Genomic DNA, 24,341 nt, shown 5'->3' on the forward strand with positions numbered 1-24,341 from the left:
CAGTTAGTTGAGGTAAATACTTTAAAAACACCTAATATTAAATGTAGCAGCGCAGCCTCTTACGATTCTTTAAAATTGTTTTTGATTTTACAATATTATTATTTTGTTCCCTTAGATAAAGTTTATATGATACGATATGTCATATACCTAATTAAAATATTACATAGGTACAGTCTGGCAAAAAGAGTAGAAATTAAAAAGTGGCAACACTGTAGTGTCATCCCTTTCAAATCAATCTAAGAAAAACGGGATGACACTAGTGTTGCCACTTTTTAATTTCTACTCTTTTTTGCCAGACTGTATGATACCTATTATTTTTTTTGTCATATTATGCGAGGGTAAAATGTAAGTCATACTAAATAATTTTTATTACGGTATCAACCCCTAATATAGTGGAAAAGTCTAATGGACCGAAAAGTATAAGCAGCTTAATTTCCACGTATATTGCATGTATTATTTAAAAGGTGGGTAGGTATAATATGGCTAAGCTAGCTTCTCATTAAAATGATTATAATAGTTCGACATATCGATTGTTTGCTAATTATACTATCACTCTCACATTAACTTGTACCATTGTTATTTCACATTATTATTTATAACCTAACAATTTGCTTTTAACTTGGTTTTAGGTATACTGATTTAAACTAACACGATTTCCACTCATAATTTTAAAACAAACACGGGACTTAATCGCTTACCTACGTTTATTTACGTTTGTTTTTTGGTTTTAGGTGTTTACAATTTTAAGTTTTTTTCACTCGGCTTTTTGTATAAACATTTTATTCCTTACGATTCTGCCAAAATTGGTTGAAATCTTTTAATTCATATGACAACAAATTCAACATTGCTTATTTCTTTATTTATTTAATAAAAAAACCATACATTGTCTATTATACTATTTGCGTACATACCTATGAATAACTTATTAATAATAAATACCTATTGTCTAATTTGTATACTGGACTGTTTCGGGGTAAATCTTCTTCGCGTGTTATATTGCGACTGTTTATATTTGTTAGACAAAATCAACGCCAGAAGACTTACTTAATTTTAATGCTAATGTATAAATAATAGTACATTACGATACAAGTGCGAAAAGTAGAAAATCCGCACGTGTATCGTACAACCTTTTAGAGTACACATGGTGTTAATTTACCACCCTAGTGCGGTAACTAGCACAATACGTGCGTATGTCGAAAATTTAAAGGGTCATATTGTACTGTGAAACGTTGTACAATAGGTACACGTGCGAAAAGATAATTCGCAACTCGTGCCGATATCGCCACACGTTGCGAATTTCCTACTTTTCGCACTTGTATCGTAATGTACTATTACATATTTTCGACATAGGCACGTAAAGTGCAAATTACTGCACTACTCGTACACCAATGTACTGTAAAATAACGAATAATCACCACAATATATAACTACTGGCACTGGGTGGGTTAAACCCTTTTGGTATATTCTTTATTTTTTAAATATCTGCAGTTATAACATTAAAATTCCATTGGCTAACAATTCTCCTTTTATTCTATGACGTCACTATTCCATTGTAGTCATTTGCAAATTTAGCAATACACAACAAAACGTACAACCTAATACAACCTCAAAACCTTTCACTTTAACCAGTATTTTAATTACATTTTGTAAAAGTAAAAAAAATATCCCAGAAAATATTATTTGACGTATTTTCGGGCCACCCTGTCTAACATAAGCTTTAGTCAACTAGTCATGTGCTTATGTGTGTCAGAATTTTGTGCGCGCTGTCCGAGGTGATAATATTGCAGACTGTACAACAGATATTTGTGCGCGCTTCGCTGTCGAAGATGATAATATTGAGATTGTACAACAGATATTTGTGCGCGCTTCGCTGTCCGAGATGATAATATTGCAGACTGTACAACAGATATTTGTGCGCGCTTCGCTGTCCGAGATGATAATATTGCAGACTGTACAACAGATATTTGTGCGCGCTTCGCTGTCCGAGATGATAATATTGCAGACTGTACAACAGATATTTGTGCGCGCTTCGCTGTCGAAGATGATAATATTGAGATGGTACAACAGATATTTGTGCGCGCTTCGCTGTCCGAGGTGATAATATTGCAGACTGTACAACAGATATTTGTGCGCGCTTCGCTGTCCAAGATGATAATATTGAGATTGTACAACAGATATTTGTGCGCGCTTCGCTGTCCAAGATGATAATATTGAGATTGTACAACAGATATTTGTGCGCGCTTCGCTGTCCAAGATGATAATATTGAGATTGTACAACAGATATTTGAGCGCGCTTCGCTGTCCGAGATGATATTATTATAAACTACAATTGCAAGTGTTCGTTGTCAGAGGTAAATGAGCCGATAACGGCAGGTGGGGCTAGGGTAAATGCGTTATAGTTAATTATCTAGCACGCCCAGTTGCATGCGCATGGTATCAGCCAACTTTGACAGGAGTATGCTTTCATCTAGTGGCAACTTTGAACTTTCTAGTAAACCTGAAAAAAGGAAAATTATAGATAAGGTATGGAGAGGTTAGATTAGAAGACCGACGAGGGTACATTTTTAGGGTTCCGTACCCAAAGGGCAAAAACGGGACCCTATTACTAAGACTCCGCTGTCCGTCTGTCTGTATCTCATGAACCGTGATAGCTAAACAGTTGAAATTTTCACAGATGATGTATTTCTCTTGCCGCTATGACAACAAATACTAAAAACTGAATAAAATAAATATTTAAGTGGGGCTCCCAAACAACAAACGTGATTTTTTTGCCGTTTTTTGCGTAATGTTACGGAACCCTTCGTGCGAGAGTCCGACTCGCACTTGGCCGGTTTTTACAATATACTGTCCTTCCGCATAACGAATTCAAAATTTTCAGATATAAAAGTACCCAGACAAATGGCTCAAAAATATGTGAACACGACTTTATTGTCTAAGGTGTAAGAGCGTACACATATTTTTGAAACTTTGGGAATGTATATATATTTATGCACTTGACTGTACAACAGTCACATTTGTTGTTTGGGAGCCCCACTTAAATATTTATTTTATTCTGTTTTTAGTATTTGTTGCTATAGCGGCAACAGAAATACATCATCTGTGAAAATTTCAACTGTTTAGCTATCACGATTCATCAGATACAGCCTGGTGACACACCGACAGATAGACAGACAGCGGAGTCTTAGTAATAGGGTCCCGTTTTTACCCTTTGGGCACGGAACCCTAAAAAATAACAACAGAACTGTTGTAAAATAAATTTGCCCCTCAAAAGTGAATGAAAACTTACCTTGTGTAATACAATCGTGACACTCCTGTATCTGGTACGAGAGACCGGCGCTGTTGTGGAAGTGGAAGTTGAAGCGGCCCCGCGGGAGCGTCCACTCCGTGCTGTTGGCGGCCGAGAGGTGGAGCGAGGTCGGGCACCAGAAGTAGTCCAGCTGACAAAAAAAATTCAAGATTAAACTAGTGTTCTTTCTTCTTAAATCAATAAAATAAGCACAGGCTCTATCTTTTCCTCTTTTTTAGTTAATTTAATTTATTATAAGTTAATGGTGAAACGCGGTGTACATATTTAATTAATTGTGGAGGTGCGTAGGGAATCTGGTTCTGGCTGAAAAACAGCGCTGAAGTGTCACCCATATGGGCGGGCATTTTCAGCATCATGCTGACGCCAAAACCGTTTGCCACATTATTTAGAAAAATACATATATTAAAGATTTATAAGGTATATTTAATATTATTAGAATAGTTTATTTAAATTAGGTTAGTTTATATTCTGTACCTACTTTTTTGTGGCAATAAAGCATTTTTCATTTCATTTCATTTCATTTCAAGTGACAAAGTGAAACAAACAAAAATTTTTATAAGAATGTGACATTTTTCAAGACAAGTCTGTCACTGCAAAGTATCTGCAGAGTTAGCTTGGCCCGGCTAGAAATAAGACAAATCAAAATCAGGACTTTCCTCCCCAGGTAGCATTTGCACGCCATTATGACGTCAGCGTCGTGATTATGACATCATTATTACGTCAATATGACGGACGTCACTTTGCTACCTGGGTTAGGGCACCCAAAACGGCTTATGGTAATATTATATTTATGATAATAGCTTTAATTGAGTTTTTTGTGTTTGTGCATATATCAAATTTTCTTAAAATGACACAAAGTAAAATCGACTGAAAACAATGTCCTATTTTTTTTATCTCTCCTTATGACTCAACAACCAAATTATCTTATCTAACAATATGTTATCTACTTTTACGTCTAAGGTTTACTCTTTAAGGAAAACAAACAAAATAGAGAGGAAAATGTCAAACGAAGACAAAGATGATTTTTTGTTGCCCTATTTATGTAACATTTTGCCTTCAGGGATGACCTTTATTTAAATTACCTGATTGCGAACTTTGCGTTTTTGCTACAAGGTTTGTTTTACTTTGAAATTGAGTTGTCATTGTTGGTTTATTTGTTCTAAATTAACGGAATTTCAGCCTCAGTAGAGTTCTATTATACTTAAAAAAAAAACCGGACAAGTGCGAGTCGGACTTGCCCACCGAGGGTTCCGTACTTTTTAGTATTTGTTGTTATAGCGGCAACATAAATACATCATCTGTAAAAATTTCAACTGTCTAGATATCACGGTTGATCAGATACAGCCTGGTGACAGACAGACGGACAGCGGAGTCTTAGTAATAGGGTCCCGTTTTTACCCTTTGGGTACGGAACCCTAAAAAAGGTTCTATGCAACTTTGTGGATGTCAATGGAACATTTTCCAACTTAGTTATTAAACATTCAGTTGGAGATTTTTCCAAAATTACAAGCTAAACAAAAAAAAGTAAGTACTGCATATTATTTTGATGCAAATATAGGTATTTATAAATAAATTCGGCTTGTGACCAGTTTTGATGCCACCTTATCGGTTATTAAGATTCTATGACGCAACAACTACATTTTATAGCGGTCTGATGATAAGAAATGATCGATTCGCTTCAGGAGCTTATTTATTTTTCGCAAATTAGACCATTATAAAAATACCTACTAAAAACAATTTGTCGTGCAACCCGTGTGTGAGCAGATAAAACGTTTTTTTATCAGGATACTTAGGTGTTAAGGCGGTTCCCTGAGCCAGAAGGCGAAAAAATCTCATGTTTTTCTAAGAGGCGTTGATATTCGTAGACGTGGAAAAAAATTATGTAGTTCTTGACTATATTATCTTTAATAACATAGCTACCGATACACGAATTATGACACTTCGCTCGATACAATTAATTCCCAAAGTAACCTCTAACTCGGACTTTTAATCAAACTCTACTCGGTTATTTATTATGTAATACTATAAAAAAAAAAAACAAAAACAATCTTACCTTAAATAGTAATTTCATAGCTTTCGAATTTCGATATTGTAAGGTAACGTTTTTAAAATAAAAAAAAATCGACAAAATTCGATCAAAATTGACACTTGGCGCGCATGATCTTTCCTGTTCTTTCTTGCGAAATGTGACAGTGACAGCGGCAAACCGATGGAACGGCTTTAAGTGCACAGGCGTTCTTGAGAAATAAGTAATAAATACTACTTACAGTGACCGAGCCTTTGGTGCCAACAATCTCAGCTTTATTTCCCATAGCGACCCTCGTGTGGGCCGCAATACTCGCAGTCTTCCCATCGGGATACTTAAGCGCACACGACATAGACTCGTCCACACCCGCGCCGCTCTTGTGCCCCGTACACACGACATCTGAAGGCGGTGTTTTGAAGATCCATTGGACCAGTTGGAGCATGTAAAGGCCGAGGTCGAGCACCGCGCCGCCGCCGAGGTCTTTCATTCTGAAATGTGTAGCATGTTCATTTTTTTCACGAATGTAAAATGGAACTCAACATCTTCCTCGCGTTGTCCCGGCATTTTGCGACGGCTCATGGGAGCCTGGGGTCCGCTTGGCAACTAATCCCAAGAATTGGCGTAGGCACTAGTTTATACGAAAGCGACTGCCATTTGACCTTCCAACCCAGAGGGGAAACTAGTCTGGGATTAGTCCGGTTTCCTCACGATGTTTTCCTTCACCGAAAAGCGATTGGTAAATATAAAATGATATTTCGTACATAAGTTCCGAAAAACTCATTGGTACGAGCCGGGGTTTGAACCCGCGACCTCTGCATTACAAGTCACACGCTCTTACCGCTAGGCCACCAGCGCTCTCAATGTTAATGTATGTATGTAAACACTTTATTGTACATAAGACAGATTACAAACACAATAAAAGAACATAAATATATACAATGTACAAAGGCGGACTTATCCCTATAAGGGATCTCTTCCAGTCAACCTTTGAGCAATTGAGAATGAAACAATAAACAGATCAAGATAGACAAACGAACACTATGAACAGAAAGTAAATTATGGTTCAATTATTACAAACGTAAATAATTAAAACCTGTAATCTAGAATATAAAATAAACATATATATACAATACATATCCATATAAACACAAATATATACCCATAAATACATATATATACATATATATATATATTATCACAACTAAATAAATAATCTTAGAACTCAACTAAGTACAACACAAGTCATCAGAAAGCCACAACTTATGTAATTTTCCCTTGAGTGATGCTACCGACTGGGACTGTCTAAGGGATAATGGCAACTTGTTCCACAACTGTACAGCGCGCACTGTGAAAGACTTCGCATATGACCGGGTCTTGTTACACGGCACAGCGAGAGTCAGGTTTGCACTCGATCTCAAGCGATGACCACTACCATCTGCCAGATAAGTAAATCTCTCAGAGAGATATGGAGGGTAGGTCGGATTGAATAGGACGTTGAACAGTAAGGACAAGACATGCACATCCCTGCGCCGACGGATCCGAAGCCAACCGAGCTGAGAACGGAAGTCGGAGATGTGGTCATATTTCCGCAAACCAAAAATGTAACGGATACACACATTTTGGAGACGCTCCAGCTTGTCAAGTAGTTCCTCTTTGAGGTCCACGAACGCAATGTCACCATAGTCCAGAAGTGGCATCAAGAGGGATCGCGCTATAGTCAGCTTGGTGTGAACAGGGAGGAAGTTTTGGAGACGCTTTAAAGAGTGGAGAGATGCAAATATCCTCCTACTCACCTCAGCCGTATGGGCCGACCAGGAAAGCGTCTCATCCATGGTGATACCCAAATTCCTAACAGTAGAGGAGAAAGAGATGGGAATTCCATCAAAAAGAATGTCGGGTACCACCATGTCTGAGAGCCCACTAATATAATAGGGACTACCGATAACAATTGCCTGCGATTTCTGTGCGTTAACCTTTAAACCGAAGTTACATGCCCATCCGCGAATCAGTTCTAAATCATCATTTATTTGACTGACTAGCGAAGGGATATCATCAATGCCAGCCGCTGCATAGATCTGTAGGTCGTCCGCATAAAGATGGTAAGAGGATTTAAGGGACTCTGTGATACCATTAATGAAGATAGAGAAGAGCAGAGGAGAAAGCACTCCTCCCTGTGGAACACCAGCTAAGAGTTCGCGCCAATCGGAAAACTTGTCATCGAGCATAACACGCTGGCGCCTACCATACAGGTAATCGCGGAACCAAGATAAGCTGTTGTGGGAAAAATTTAAAGATTGAAAGATACCGAGTAAAATATCAAAGTCCACTGTATTAAATGCGCTACTAAAATCTAGAAGAACCAGAATAGTCAGTTTTTTGCTTTCGATATTAAGGCGAATGTCGTCGGTGACTTTAACCAGAGCGGTCACAGTGCTATGCCCGGGGCGGAATCCAGACTGGAAGGGATTCAATAGGAAATTACTATTAAGGTGGGATAGGAGTTGACGGTTAACATGGTGTTCTATAATTTTTGACAGTACAGGGAGAATGGAAATAGGGCGATATTGTGAAAAAGAGATAGGATTGGAGGTTTTAGGAAGAGGGATAACATGTGCGAACTTCCACGCTAAAGGAAAGGTACCCGAGGACAAGGAAAAATTTATGATATCGGATAGGATAGGAGTAATGAAGTCCGCAACGAGCATGAGCATGTCCACGCCCAGATTATCTTCACCGACGGCCTTGGTCTTAATAGATTTAAGGAGGGTTAGTGTTTCTTGCGGCGATATTTTGCTAAATTCAAAATTAGGTAAGTCAGGACGTGCAGAGTTGGCAAGAAGTGACAATGTAGACAGCTTAGTATATGGGTCCAGAGAAACTGAAGATGTACTAAAATGTTTATTGATATCGTCTACATTGACATCACCCAAACAAGTTGGTTGATTTTTGCCCACTCCGAGTGACTTCAAAAATTTCCACAGTTTGGCAGGCGGGCAGTCCTCGATCGAATTATGAATATAACGGCGCCTTGCATCCCTACAGATCTTATTGCAACGGTTTCGCAGTGAAATGTAACGATCACGATTACTGTCAGAAGGATCATGACGCAATTTGACGCGCGCTCGATCACGCTTTGCCATGAGCTGTTTAATATCCGGCGAAAGCCACGGGGCAGGATAGTGCTTAACTCGAGTCGGTTTTAACGGCGCATGTTTGTCAAAAATGGCAAGCAATATGTTATTGAAAGTCTCTACTTTTAAATTAACATCGTCTATCAGTTCAACACTTTGCCAGTCAACATGCGAGAAATCGCTATATAGTGCCTGCAGATCCATGTCACGCAAGTTTCTACGCATCACTACCTTGTGTTTTTTCTTTGGTGGGCGCATATTAAAGGACGCGTAGATCAAGTCGTGATTGGAAAAACCAGCAGCACTAAACTGACCATGGGAAGAAACCAAATCTGGAGAAGAAGTCAAAATGATATCTAAAAGGGAAGGGGGGCCGTTATGCGGAAAATGTGTAGCACTAAGAGGTAAAACGTTAAGATTTAAGGAAGTAGCTAGAGAAAGAAGTTTAGATGAACGAAGATCAGATTTAAGGAGACAGGTGTTAAAATCACCCATGATAATAGTGTGGTCAAATCGGGGCTCAAGATCTATTAAGATATTTTGCAATGTTAAATGCCCGTAAATGGAACTGTAACTTAGAAAATGAATACGTCTACATGTATAGTTGGTGCTTGGTTTTATTACATTTTTCTGCCTTAGAAATATGATCTGAAAATTATGAAGCATAAGATAATTTGTATGTACAAAAACATATAGACTAGGATTTGTATGACTAGGTACATGTCAATTAACATAAACAAACGAACCTAACTTAGCTAACTTAGCGGTTTCACTCACGTGTTTTTAGTCACTCGCGCGACATGTCATGCCATGTTAATATGTCTCACGGTAGTTTAAATTCGATTAAACCAACCTAGTTTGTATTTATACCCGGTAAATGGGTAATAATTTTCCTAATGAACAGGAAGGAAACTGTAATAGGTTACAAAACTTGCAATTAACCTCAGGATGGGTAAATAAATCTAATTAGCATACAAATACGTCACGCAATATTTCCGTTGTATTACAAAACAAGATGCTTAGAAGATGATGGTTATAAAGTTATAAAACAGATCTAGGAGATCTATATTCTACATCCATAGCAATAACAAAATAACTGTCGCCAATAGTAGAACACAAGTCAAAAGTCAGGGCCAACAAATGTCACGTTCCTTTTTAAAGGGACTAACGCAAATATACCCCTGTAGAGAAATTGCATGCGTTTATAGGCTGCGGTAACCGCTTTCCGTCACCGTCATAGTATAAAAAAACCAGCCAAGTGCGAGTCGGACTCGCGCACCGAGGGTTCCGTACTTTTTAGTATTTGTTGTTATAGCGGCAACAGAAATACATCATTTGCGAAAATTTCAACTGTCTAGCTATCACGGATCAGTCTGGTGACAGACAGACAGACAGACGGACAGCGGAGTTTTAGCAATAGGGTCCCGTTTTTACCCTTTGGGTACGGAACCCTAAAAATCACGTAAAAATCACTTACAAATACCTCTCATTATCATTGATCTCGACTCCCAACTGCACATTGACATGATACACATCTCCCAAGCCTCCCCCAGCTATGTGCTTATCCAGAGCATCGTAGGCCGGAAAGAATCTCGACCACATGCCTTCCAATAGGAACAGTTTTCGGGCCCTCGCTATTTTGACCAGTTCTTGTGTTTGCTTGTGTGTCATGCCCATGGTTAACCCCTTTTAGATAAAAAATAACTAGTAAAATCACTTACAAATTCCTCTCAATATCATTGATCTCGACCCCGAACTGCACATTGACATGATACACATCTCCCAAGCCTCCCCCAGCTATGTGCTTATCCAGAGCATCGTAGGCCGGAAAGAATCTCGACCACATGCCTTCCAATAGGAACAGTTTTCGGGCCCTCGCTATTTTGACCAGTTCTTGTGTTTGCTTGTGTGTCATGCCCATGGTTAACCCCTTTAGATAAAAAATAACTAGTAAAATCACTTACAAATTCCTCTCAATATCATTGATCTCGACCCCGAACTGCACATTGACATGATACACATCTCCCAAGCCTCCCCCAGCTATGTGCTTATCCAGAGCATCGTAGGCCGGAAAGAATCTCGACCACATGCCTTCCAATAGGAACAGTTTTCGGGCCCTCGCTATTTTGACGAATTCTTGTGTTTGCTTGTGTGTCATGCCCATGGTTAACCCCTTTAGATAAAAAATAACTAGTAAAATCACTTACAAATTCCTCTCAATATCATTGATCTCGACCCCGAACTGCACATTGACATGATACACATCTCCCAAGCCTCCCCCAGCTATGTGCTTATCCAGAGCATCGTAGGCCGGAAAGAACCTCGACCACATGCCTTCCAATAGGAACAGTTTTCTGGCCCTCGCTAATTTGACGAGTTCTTGCGTTTGCTTGTGTGTCATGCCCATGGGTTTCTCGCAGAGCACGTGCTTGCCGTGCTCGAGCATGAGCTTGGTTATTTCGTAGTGTTGGAGGTTTAGCACGCTCACGAATACTATGTCTGAAACAATCATATGTGAAAATAAAGTAACATACGATACATTGATTAATATATACTTTGCTATATATAATAACTTAAGAGCCAACAGGAGTGGTCATTTCTCCATACAAACGTACTCGACTGTTTCCTCCGTGGTTTTTGAAGCTAGAGCAATGATTTTTTCAACACAGATTAATATTGTCAATATCTGTGTCGGTGTGTTTTGCTTTTTTTGATATTTTTGTTTTTTAAGGCGCTAGAGCCCTTCACACATGGCCAAAAATGGCCTCACTGACTATGCCGCAATGAGAGGCGTGGTATTCAAAACTGGTATCAATTAGCCAAAAAATCAAAACAGTCCGACACAGACAATTTCATAATCATTTAGATTTCCAAATTTGGTTACGATTGGTTAAGTTTTGGAGGAGGAAACAGTCGAGTACAAAACCTCGATTTTTGAGATTTTTACGCAGGATTTTTCGCCTAAGCTGCAGTTGTTCTTATCGCACTAATTTTAGGGGCGGGGTCAAGTTTCTAAATACGTACACAGACAGAAAAGTGATGGGCAATAGTCGACATTAAATGTCGATAATCTAGTGATGTGATAAGATCGATAAACCTTTTCAAAGTCGCGATTTGCCTCTTAGTAGGCGAAGTAAGTAAAGTGAGTATGCACTTTGGCCTCAGGGGATATCGTTTAACACTATTTATTATTCCTTGGTTCATACAAAGCTGAGCTGACGCAGTAGCTACGAGATTAAGTCCTGGTAACCCGCGAAAAAGGGAGGGAAAAAGTCGGCTTCTGCGGTCCAGTTTGCCTCTATTTCTACATATCTGTTGCTATGAGATTAAATTTGGTATAATTATTGTGTAAATTAGGGACGAATAATTTATTTTAGAAATAATAGTTTCACATTTTCATACACAAATCTGAATATATGAAAGAAACATTAAAATCATATATAATTTTTGGTCACTGATTTGCTCTTTAGAAGCAAATTGTGGTGATTTGCACTAAAAATTAATTACACAATTTAGTCCATTTATTCGTTATTTAGAAAAGTATCAGTTCTAAGTACGTATTCATACATTTGATTGTAAAAAGAATTAGTAATACTTTGGTTAAAATATTGTTTTATATTTTAAAATTTTCACTATTATTCTAAAATTTATTTTAAATAAAGTATTACTTTTATTAAATCGTTTATGACGTGATCTTATTAAGTATGTATATGAAAAGGGCTCCACGAGGCGAAATACTTTTTACGCCAATTATTTTCTTTTTTTTTTTATTTACAACAAAGACGAAAGTTCGAGAAAAATGTGGTTACTTAATAATTGCCTAACTTGTTGAAAAAATAACTTTACATACTATCAACTTATAACCGTAGTATATTCCATGATATGTTTTAAATGCACCATATTTTTTTCTAATTTTTAAAAGAATATTTAATACCTTTAAAATAATATCTGTCTGTCTGTCTGACTGTCTGTCAATCTATCTGTCAGTCTGTCACCAGGCTGTATCTCATGAACCGTGATAGCTAGACAGTTGCAATTTTTACAGATGATGTATTTCTGTTGCCGCTATAACAAGAAATACTAAAAACAGAATAAAATAAATATTTAAGTGGGGCTCCCCAAACAACAAACGTGATTTTTTGCTGTTTTTTGCGTAATGGTACGTTTGCGTTTTTTGTTAATAGCTTTTGAACTTTTTTTATGTGGGAATGCTTCGAATACATTTTTCTAGACATCATTCCGAATCTAATGAGGTATCATACGTATTTTTAGGAGTTAGTATCTCTATTAGTGGCAGCCGTACAAGCCCAATTTCAAAGAAAAACCGCAAATGGATGTACAAGTTAGCCGTTTGGCACACGCATACTGAGGTCAAAACAAAATTTTTGACCCGCAGTTCCTAAAAAAATCCCTTAGGAAGGGTGTGCTACAACATTTTTTTTTTGTATGGAAAAAAACATTTTTTTTTCAAAAACCTATCGTGTGTGGTATCATACGAAAGGGCTTTTTGAGGCGATTCTAAAAGTATACCAAATCATTACATTTTAGCCATTTTTTTTTGTAAATTAAAACAAATAGAATTTTCAAAACATACCAAGTTTGGGGTCAAGTTAAAGGGTTAAAGAGGTATTTCCCGTTGGATATATGGATATTACGTATCCTTGTATGATTAATATGTACCGTATCTGCAGTACAGTTCCATAAGTCTCGTATAATAGGTATTGAAGTAGAACGGCCGGTCCGGGCCGTAGCAACTACGCTCGCATTCCATTGCTAATTGTTCTGTTTATAAGTTATTGATATACCCGACAAAAAAAAAACAAAAAAAAGTGTTTTTTGTTTAATTTAGTTTAATTTGTATACTTTTAGTTTAAGTCATATATGTTAATACCTACAGTATTAAGTTATTTGTTATAGGTTAAGTGTGCGCTCACCGATAAAATGTATTTTGCGTGAAAAAACAATTAATTCTCGTGTAAGTGAATATTATGTATTCTTATGAGAAAATAAAGATCTTTAAACCTAACTGTGTCACTTTGTATTTAAAAAAAAAACTAAATAAAATTATTTTTAAAATTCCTGTTTTTGGGTTAGATATGAGGAAATCACGTACCATTTTTGGTATATTGTACAAAAAAAAATCAGCCATATCGTATCTGGAGGAGCCCAAACTTGGTATGTTTTGAAAATTCTTTTTGTTTCAATTTAAGAAAAATGGCTAAAATGTAATGATGTGATATATTTTCAGAATCGCTTCAAAAAGCCCTTTCGTATGATAGATAAGAGAAGAATACGATAGGTTTAAAAAAAAAAGTTTTTTTATACAAAAAAAAAGATTTTTTATACAAAAAAAAGTTTCAGCACTCCCCTCCCAAGGGATTTTTTTTTAGGAACTGCGGGTCGATAATTTTGTTTTGACCTCTAGTATACGTGTACCAAACGGCTAACCTGTACATCGATTTGCGGTTTTTTAATGCGAACAGCTTACACTATATTTTTAACCACCTTGAACGTTTTGTAGACTAGACTATTGTCCCAAATTGGGGTTTCTTATTCATTCCGACCAGGATTAGGAGCTCTTCAAACATACCTATTTTAATCAAAATCTGACTCATAAATAAAAAACGGACCATTAATAAAACTGTATAATTACATCAACGTAAGAAATATCTCATGTCACATGTTTCTTTGTTATGATAATTTTATCTAACCTGAGGCTTTCTTTTTTTCTAATCAACGAAGCCGGAGAGCGACAAATTTGTTTTTCATCACACTTGCTCGAAAAGATCTTATTTCATGCAGGTGTACTGAAGGGAAAACAAAAGGCCTATATTGTTCCCGCGGGAGTTATAGCTTTCTTTTTTTAATTAGATATGTCACTAATTCATACGAAGTACGAACCAAGTAAGTTATAAGTAAAATACTTTGTTTAAAGTATAAGGGTGTGTAAGGGAGTTTTACTTCTAAAATACTGACAATTATAATTTAGTATTTTTGTTTATAATATTTAATTGGATTAATTTAATAGCCGTTTAAAATATTTTTACACAAAATTTTCAATCGTGGCTGAATGCCGAAGGTCTGTGCCCTGTGCCTTAGATGCCTAACCTGTCAAGAAATGACAATATGGCGGACGAATATTTGAAATGTCACCGTATTTTATAATTATTTCCCTGAAAATTTAGTTTTTCATCACAAGTGTAACGAAAACCATTGTGTGTAACTCCGGGGGTAAGAATATTGTAAACTCCTCCTTTACAAAATCTCACTTACCCCCCTCGTTGCACAATGTAGGTACTAATAGCACAGCGTGTCGAAAGTTGATACTTTCCGCACGGAAACGAGAAAAGAAATGATTGTTTTTTTACTCTCCTGTAAAAGTCAAAATGTTATTTGGATTGCAGGTTGTAGAAGGATATTGAATTCAGCTACCTAAAATCAAGAAGTTAAATCACAATTACAGGAAATAAGTAAACGCTCAGTGGTGGTAGCGAGCTAAGCTAACAGAAAAAGTTTGTAAGAACTAGCTATAGCCTATGATATGCCTATATAGCGGGCCGCGACCGCGACGCGACTTGCAGGCATAAGGTCCGTGAGCGCAAATGACGTGCGCGTCTGTGTGCGTGCACCACACACACGGGGATATGGCGGCGCCGCCCCCGTCAGCGCGACGGAGATAATCAGTTTGAAATCTCAAAATTGAGAATTCGCTCAGCTCCTGTTGGCTCTTAAGACAACTGCACAAAAACAAGAGACAATTTTTATATGGCATCAAAAGTCTCTAATAGTTTTAAACCAAGTTAATTCTAAATGGCATTTGCATGCAATGCATAACGTGTGGCACCGTACAATATATAGATATATATATAAAGTACGTTGCACAGCTAACTTTACACCGACTTCAACGGTACAAATTATCAGTAATATATAGTACATTATTATTTATCTCCACGGGACTTAATCGCGTAAAATAGTTTTAAATTTACCTCCGACGTTTCGAGGACGGCGTTGTCCCCGTGGTCTCGGATAATGAGTAAAAATCGTGAAAGTTTAAATCAGTGTAATATACAGTACAGTTAGTAAACGTCATATTTATTTCTTGGTATTGTACTGATGGCCGGTGGGGCCGGAAGGTTCTGGAGTGGGCGTCCGCGCACCGGAAGACGAACTGCCGGTAGGCCTCCAACGAGATGGAGCGATGACCTGATGAAGGTCGCGGGAATTCGGTGGATGCGAGCGGCACAGGATCAGTCGGAGTGGCGAGCCTTGGGGGAGGCCTATGTCCAGCAGTGGACGTCTATCGGCTGACATGATGATGATGATGATGATTATGCGGTGCCACACGTTATGCATTGCATGAAAATGCCATGCAGAATTAACTTGCTTTGAGACTATTAGAGACTTTTGATGCCATATAAAAATTGTCTCTTGTTTTTGTGCAGTTATCTTAAGTTATTATTATTACTAAATACGCCAGCTTAAAAAATACGGTTACCTTACCGATAAAATTGTTTTGCATTGATAAAATCCTGCAAAAATTGTCTATATATTTATACTCGTTGCACTTATCTTCTGTGCAAAACCAGTATGATGTACCTAATGCAATTAATCAATAATAATGTTACTTAAGTACTTATAATGTTGCATACACATATTATTATAATGGATGAAAGTATAATTATGTATATTAAATATATGTAAAGGGAGGTCACGACCCTCAATATTTAGGAATACGACGGAAGGAGGGGAAAATATATGTATTATGTATGTATTGTTTTAAAAATAACTAATGTAGGACCGAAGTTTCGGTTTCGGTAGGTTTCTGCCTAATGTTGAAACTTTTAGCCACGCCTAAACTTAAGTACCTATACGATTGTAGGTATTTTTGGCAATGTCCGACCGATACTTCAGTTTTGGGATTCGACCGGTTTCGGCATAAAAGTCGGGTTTAAATCGGTCACTAAAGATAACCTTTCCAGAATCGGTGGTAGGTAGTTATTTTTTTTGACATTTATATACGCATTGTAAGCAATAACAATAATTCACTGCCTTTAATTATCATTATCAGAAGAAAGATAACATCTTGATAATGGTTTTATTACGTAATGGGCAGTTTTTATTATCTATTTACCTTTTACTCAGGTTAATTAATGATCATGTTGACATTTTGAACAAAACTCCGTGGGTCTAGTTTCATTAAGTAATTGCAATTGATCTTTCCTTTGCGGCGACGAATGTAGAACGCTAATAATTGGATCCGAGCTGCAAATCGATATGACATCGACCCAGCGCGGTCTTATACAGGGTCATTTAACTTGCAATGTTTGTACGTACATAATATGCATTGTATTTATATTATAGGTACATATTATGTATATGTTCGGGGCAAATCTTGCAAGCTAAAAATTAGACCCACTTCCCATGGTACCATCGAGCTGATCTGATGATGGACACACAGGAGGTGGCCATTGAAGTTCTGTGATAAAACAACGCAACCTAATTGTGTTTGGGGGTTTGAGAATTGTCTGGATGAGTATTATTTGCCTGTTGAAAGAAAAGTACAGTGAGCGACAGTGAGTGCGAGGCTTGTATCAAAAATTATATTTTTGACAAAATACTTTTTCTATTTTCAACATGTCATTCTCATAGATAGGTACTCTGCAAGGTAAATTTATAGTTCATACTATGAAACTGTAAAAAAGAAAAAAAAATACGTTGTTTCATCATATTGTGGATGTTTTCAAAGGACAACCGATTTTTTCACAATTCGACGGAGTTTCACCCAATAGGAAAAAAATCAGTACAACTTTTACATCCCGAATAACATTATATTAAGAACGAAAGTTATCTCTTCACGATTAAACCGCTGAACTGATTTAGACGAAACTTAGTATGGAGATAGTTTGACGCCCGGGGAAGGCCATGAGATCTAGGGCCTTGGACAGTGAGGTTGAGGCATCTGTTTCCGACGTAGTCCACCGGTCTGCGGCTTATATGGCCATACCATATCAGAGTATGGCTCAAATAATACCCTGTAGGTACGAGTTGTCATTCAAGGAGCTCTATCAGCAACATTGGTGATAAGTGATTTGCGAACGATTCAAAACGCATCGTGACTCATATTAAATGCAAATACCTATGATTTTGATTAAGAATTCCATACTTACTTAATAGTATGCCCGAAGCCATAAGATGTGAAAATAAGAAGTCTAAATTTAAATCTATGTTAAAAATACACTACCTCAATATTTTGTAGTAATTGCACTACTACACACTTAATATTTCTAAATAAATAAATAAATATTTAGCATCATTATTTTATTATTTTACTAATTTTCTAAACGAACTTGACATTTAACGTTGCATATACGTCGATAAAATATAAAATTATAAATATTCCTCTGGAGTTGCAGTTGCTACGGAGACTGCTTAACATCAGGCGGGCCGTATGCTTGTTTGCCACCGACGTAGTATAAAAAAAAATAGATTTAATTGCTATTTGTATGAGATACATGTAATTACCTAGACTTAAGAAAAATTGAGTGCCCTTACAGGGTGTCATGTACCTACCATCCTCAAACTGTAACACCTAATGTATTATGAACATGACTGCAATATAATAAAGAAGTAAAGAAATACTATATAATTAAGTTAAATAAGTTAAGTACATATGTAACTAGAGACTGATGACCCCACACTCAAACACTATTAAGTTTTGCGGGGCTATGATTATACTAAGAATACTCTGTATTTTATTAAATAAATAATAATAATGTATTTTTCTGCAAATATATTGGACACTGGGAAATGGTTCTGACAAAATTTTACTTTTAAGTTATTAAAAAGACCTAAAGTATCGCTACAAAAAGGTTGTCTGGAAGAGACCGCTTTTTAACGGCGGCTGTACACACTCGTCGAGAGATCCTAAGACATGCCGAGAACGAGTGTGTGCATACTCGTCCCTTCTCGTTTCGCTCTAACTCGTGTCATCTCACCCTTCTCCGATTGGGTTGGAGCGGCGCCGATAGGCTTTCGACGAGTGTATACAGCCGGCATTGCGATAAGACCTTCTATTTTTTTTTTATAACTTGTTCTGTGTTTATTTTTGAGCTATACAAAATAGTTTCATATTTATTTGTAATTTTGTATATTAAATTGTCCTTATGCAAGCTGATAATTCAGGAGATATTTACAGAAAACACTTAAAAATACCTCTGCGTTCTCAAAGTGTATTGATACCTACATGAAAGAGATCCTGAATACCTCATAGCGACGTGAAGAATATTCCTACCTTTTTTTTTTTTTGACGCAGGGGTAAATGCATTTACGCATCTCACCCCCGGACTGGGGAAGCCCATTGGGGGGTGGTATGTGGGACTCGCTCCTCCCATAACTTCCTCTGCTAGCCAGAGGAAAAAGGAGAATACCCACTAACATCCCCTGCGGCGTTTCCGTCTATGCCGTTGAGGGGGGTGCAATGGGGTCGCGAGCATGTCGACCACGGCACCCCCCCGGAAGAATATTCCTACCTGTGTTAATAGCATCGTGGAGTACCTATTTACGTAATCGCTTTGCAAGATTATGTTAATTTTTAATGCAAAAGAGTTACAGCATGGCGCGACATTTCCTTCAGTTTAATTGATATACTAACAAACAAACATGGAATAGAACATTAGAACTAGTTGCGAATGCAACTTTTAATCTGTTTAATTCAAAACTATATTTGAGACATTAAATCATTTTACGGTTTAGACTCACTTGTTTTAGTCACTCGCAACGTTTCGTTTGTTTTAGCGGCAGTACGCAATACACGGTCGTCGTGAACGCTGCTCGCACTATTAGTGCTTGAGAAAGGAGACCTAGGCTCTCCGAAACATGTCGCGCGAGTGACTAAAACAAGTGAGTCTAAACCGTAAAATGATTTAATGTTAGTATGTCTCACAACAGTTTAAATTCGATTATATTTGAGACGTCAAGATCGTGAATTCCTGATCTGCATGGCGGCTACAGTACTCAACAAATTGACAGAACGCTTTTTTTATAACTAAGTTTTCAGTTCATGTCAACTAATACAGATGATTATAATGTCGTGTACACATATTTTAGAAAATTCGAGAGAGTAAAAATCACAAAGCGTCGAGTGATTACTATATTTCATTCTAACGTTAAATTTTTAGGGTTCCGTACTCAAAGGGTAAAAACGGGACCCTATTACTAAGACTCCGCTGTCCGTCTGTCTGTCTGTCACCAGGCTGTAGTTCATGAACCGTGATAGCTAGATAGTTGAAATTTTCACAGATGATGTATTTCTGTTGCCGCTATAACAAGAAATACTAAAAACAGTATAATATAAATATTTAAATGGGGCTCCCATACAACAAACGTGATTTTTTGCTGTTTTTTTCCGTAATGGTACGGAACCCTTCGTGCGCGAGGTCGACTCGCACTTGGCCAGTTTTTTTTTTTGATATGTTATTATTCGCACCGTATCTTGTTGGCGAATGATATACATAATAAAAATTTTATGAAATACTCGTACCTATCTCGCTCGTAACAATACGTCTATGCGAGCAAGATGCACAAGCGAATGATTTCAAAATGAGTTGAAATACGTATTTACAAGTACTCTTATCATCAGAGTACCTACATCTAATCTGATATCCAGATTTAGGATGAGTAACCGGACAGCCGTTTGATTCAGGAATGTTTGTGTTGAAATATGATCAAAGAGGCCACGAACGTAAACAAAAGTAATTATAAAAGTCCCTGACAGATTTATATAATGACGCGGTAATCTCATCAAAATTCTTCTGAATAAGCAATGATTTTATTTACGTGACGAAGTGGTGAAGGCCGGATTCTAACCGGCGTCTTTAGCTATCGCGGCTAACGCCATGAACTAACTCCTAGGCCACCTCGCCACGTCGTTACCGTCAATTTCTCGACTATATGCCATCTTAGTTAGACTAGGCGTCTTTGACCAACTCTAAGGGCAAGCAGTGCGCGTTGGCACCTCCTATACGAATTCCTTACGGAATTACGACATAGCGAGAGAGACTGGTGCTGCCATCCTGTGACTACTTAAAAAAAAACACACACAAATCAAAATATTTAATAAAATAATTTGATTTGTTCCCAAAGTTGTTCAAAATTTTGTAAGTTTGAACAGCTCATTCCAAGCGGAACAAATATGAAATCCTAATTTCCGTTCAGTTACAAAATACAATACGTTTTCGTAAGTTAATAGGAAGATTTTGTAGAACATACTGTGACAATGTGCTTATATTGTACAGAATAGGGAACTCTATCTATCCACCAAAATTTATCAAAATGTGACGAAAAAGGAAAATCGAATGGTCCTAATAGGGAATATTACGCGAAACTGCGCAGCGGCAAGGCACAAAGGCACAAAAGGCACAGTATGTACAAAGATAGATATAACTCCGTAATAGATGGATACAGTCTAAGGAAAAAACGTGCCTCGAAAATCACGAAAATTTGATTCTCGATCAGATGGCGCCACTAGTTTTGGCCTACTATCGTATAGAGGGCGTTGACTGTTTCGTTTGTTATTTATAATTTTAACGCATACCAGTGAAAGAACATGGGTCAAAATCATATAAAAATAATTAATGCAAATAAAAAAATCATTTATCCATATTTAAATACATTTTATCGTATTTTATAAATATTTATTTTTAGTTTTAAAGTGTGTCGACAGATGGCAGTGAATTTACTGGGGTTACAAAATTTACTATGACAGTACCGCTCTAGTATATGTTACTCTATGGTATGTATAAGTTACTCTATGGTTTACTAAACGGGCTAGTGGTGCACTCTTGGTGGCAGAACATATTGCAGTAATACCCCCTTTTGGGACAAGTAGGTGGTTATCTTACCCATTCTGCTGTCATTACAGCAGCGTAGCGTGGTTATATAATACCTAGAAAACAAAAGCCACTTGGTATTTATTAGCTATTGATAGTGCACCGAGAGCGGTTTTACATTGAGGGCAATTCTAAGGTTAATTATGATTATGACATAATTCATAGCATTTCCCCTCAGTTGCCTACATATTTAATCATGATTGATTAAGTTATTAACTTATATGATAACATCAGGTTGCAAGAAATAGAAATGTGACGAATACTCTTATCATATTTGTACGATTTATTGCGAATACATTCCAATATATATATATTTTAATATTGCAAGAAAACCAAAAAACGGCGCATGTTCGATGTTACAAGGCAGCAAATTGATTGAAAAATAAACCCAGAAACCCATCCATGTTATCGACTCATACATTCTCGCTTGATGTAAACTCGCAAGTCTGAGTCCGTTCCTTGGAGCGATGGCACAAGCTGTTTATAATAGATACATAATAATATATACATACCTATCTTGTCATCGGAAGCGAACGCCTCATAAGACTCATGGATTCTCGTTTGGTGTAAACTCGCAAGTCTCTGTGTCCGTTCCTTGGAGCGATGGCACAAGCTGTTTATAATAGATACATAATAATATATACATACCTATCTTGTCATCGGAAGCGAACGCCTCATAAGACTCATGGATTCTCGTTTGGTGTAAACTCGCAAGTCTCTGTGTCCGTTCCTTGGAGCGATGTCACAAGCTGTTTATAATAGATACAAAATATACATACCTATGTTGTTATCGGAAGCGAGCGCCTCATAGGACTCATGGATTCTCGTTTGGTGTAAACTGGCAAGTCTCTGTGTCCGTTCGCGTTCCTTGCCGGCGACGGCGCAAGCCCGATGTTGGTCTGCGGGCAACGTCCCGAGGGCAGTGAGGAAATCGTGCGCGATCATGCCGGTGCCGCACACACCCCAACGGAGCTGTTTGCCCATCTGGAATAACTTTTAGTCAGTGCCAATAAAAATTACAACAAACTACTAATATATCGTCAGGCGACAAAACCATATCAGAAATTATATTAAATCGTCGTCACTTGTCTACCAAAGATCCCTACCGGTACCGATCCCGAAAGGTGCCTAGCACCCAGTAGCAGTTAGTGCTGTGGCAATAAAATGGACGTTTTGATATGTTTAGCATGTCAGTGGCGGGGCATCCTGTTGATAAAACTCAATGGCCATCGGCTTCTTTCTTCTAAAATTTCTTTGTGTTTACATGTATGTAAAATGTATAATTATTGGTGCAATCTTAACTTACTTCCCTAAACAAGTGACCGTGTGTCGTCTTTTATACAGGGTTCTTTATGAGCAGTTAGCTATACGGTTGTGAAAAGTTACATATAAGTTGTGAAAAGTCCTCAAAAAATCTTAGTGAAATACTAATAATATATATTTTTTTATTTTTCAAATTGTAGCCACTTTTTGAAATGCAAATATTCAAAGCGTGTTTGGTCACCCTAAAGTACGCGCTCGGAGGCGGGGCATAGTGTTATCAAGTAGCACGAGACACCCTTATCTGTGTGTCTCACTTACCACTAAGAAATAAAAAGAGGGTAGTTTGTCTTGCACGCGGCTCGAGTTGCGCGCGAGCGGTAAGTCTTATCATAGAGTAACTTATACTAGAGCGGTACTGTCATAGTAAATTTTGTAACCCCAGTAAATTCACTGCCATCTGTCGACACACTTTAAAACTAAAAATGAAGATTTATAAAAATACGATAGAATGTATTTAAATATAGATAAATGATTTTTTTTATTTGCATTAATTATTTTTATGATTTTGACCCATGTTCTTTCACTGATATGCGTTAAAATTGTTAAATAACAAACGAAACCGTCAACGCCATCTATTCGACTGTAGGCCAAAACTAGTAGCGCCACCTGAACGAGAATCAAATTTTCTTGATTTTCGAGGCACGTTTTTTTCTTAGACTGTATCCATCTATTACGGAGTTATATCTATCTTTGGTCTTATTAAGAGACGAGAGCTCAAGGTGCACTCAGCGATCCAGCGAACCAGCTAGGGGCGTAGGTAGAGGATATGGCGCCCGGGGCAGTCACCAAATTTGCGCCCCCTGACGACTGACAAAAGTTTCCCCGCTGCTGCCTTTTGCCCATTTTGGCGCCCCCCTTGGATGGCGCCCGGGGCTTGCGCCCTCTGCCCCCCCGTAGTTACGCCACTGGTACCAGCACCCGAGACATCATTGAGACCCGTATAAATAACGTTCGTAACTAGAGATACCGTGAGACACGCTTGATGACTTAATGAGCAATTGGACTTATATTAAAGTACGTTGCCGTCATTCAGGCGTTTGCGATGCCCTGATAAGATTGTAGTGCATTGCGCTTGCACGAATCGAAAGAAACCAGTACACTGACCATATTTCTTGTTTTTGATGGATAAAAATGTAAAAAAAAAACCGGCCAAGTGCGAGTCGGACTCTCCCACCGCTTTTTAGTATTTGCTGTTATAGCGGCAACAGAAATAAATCATCTGTGAAAATTTCAACTGTCTAGCTATCACGGTTCATTAGATACAGCCTCGTGACAGACAGACGGACAAACGGACAGCGGAGTCTTAGTAACAGGTTCCCGTTTTTACCCTTTGGGTACGGGACCCTAAAAAGTACCATCTTTTTTCAAAATGTGCTGATCTGTAATAATGACATATTCAAATATGGCTAACTAGTCAAAAATGTATACCTAGGCGCCATCTATTCGGTAGTTATCTGTGGTTCACACTAACAAAATTGCTATTGAGCATTAAAATGTCAATCCACGTCAAAGTAATAGACATTTTAGGGTCAAATACGCATCAAATTGGTCACACTCAATCTAAAACACATTAACTATGACGAAACATTTAAAAAGTTATCTAAAGCTAAACAAATATTTATCTTATTCCTATGCACATAGAGACTGAAGTTGGCATTGAAAATATA

At 37.6% G+C, this 24,341-nt stretch overlaps 1 protein-coding gene across 1 annotated transcript; it reads right to left on the reverse strand.

The window, feature by feature from the left end:
* Window positions 1-254: 254 nt before the first annotated feature.
* Window positions 255-22,344, reverse strand: LOC134755700 (trans-1,2-dihydrobenzene-1,2-diol dehydrogenase-like). Its single transcript, XM_063692248.1, has 5 exons — window positions 22,131-22,344; window positions 10,672-10,963; window positions 5,575-5,821; window positions 3,287-3,437; window positions 255-2,497 (listed from the first exon to the last, which is right to left on the reverse strand). The coding sequence occupies exons 1-5, from the start codon at window positions 22,333-22,335 to the stop codon at window positions 2,400-2,402; spliced, it is 993 nt and encodes a 330-aa protein (XP_063548318.1). The 5' UTR covers window positions 22,336-22,344; the 3' UTR covers window positions 255-2,399.
* Window positions 22,345-24,341: the final 1,997 nt, after the last annotated feature.

Source organism: Cydia strobilella, chromosome 3, assembly GCF_947568885.1.
Source record: "Cydia strobilella chromosome 3, ilCydStro3.1, whole genome shotgun sequence".
Classification (NCBI taxonomy): Eukaryota; Metazoa; Arthropoda; class Insecta; order Lepidoptera; family Tortricidae; genus Cydia; species Cydia strobilella.

Bases quoted from the DNA above. Each gene is read 5' to 3' on its own strand.
- LOC134755700 (XM_063692248.1), bottom strand. From the start codon at position 22,335: ATGGGCAAACAGCTCCGTTGGGGTGTGTGCGGCACCGGCATGATCGCG. The intron at 10,964-22,130 runs GTATGTATATTT...TGATTGTTTCAG, and splicing joins CGCTTCCGATAACAACATAG to ACATAGTATTCGTGAGCGTG. The intron at 2,498-3,286 runs GTAAGTTTTCAT...TCCTTTTTTCAG, and splicing joins TCACGATTGTATTACACAAG to GTTTACTAGAAAGTTCAAAG.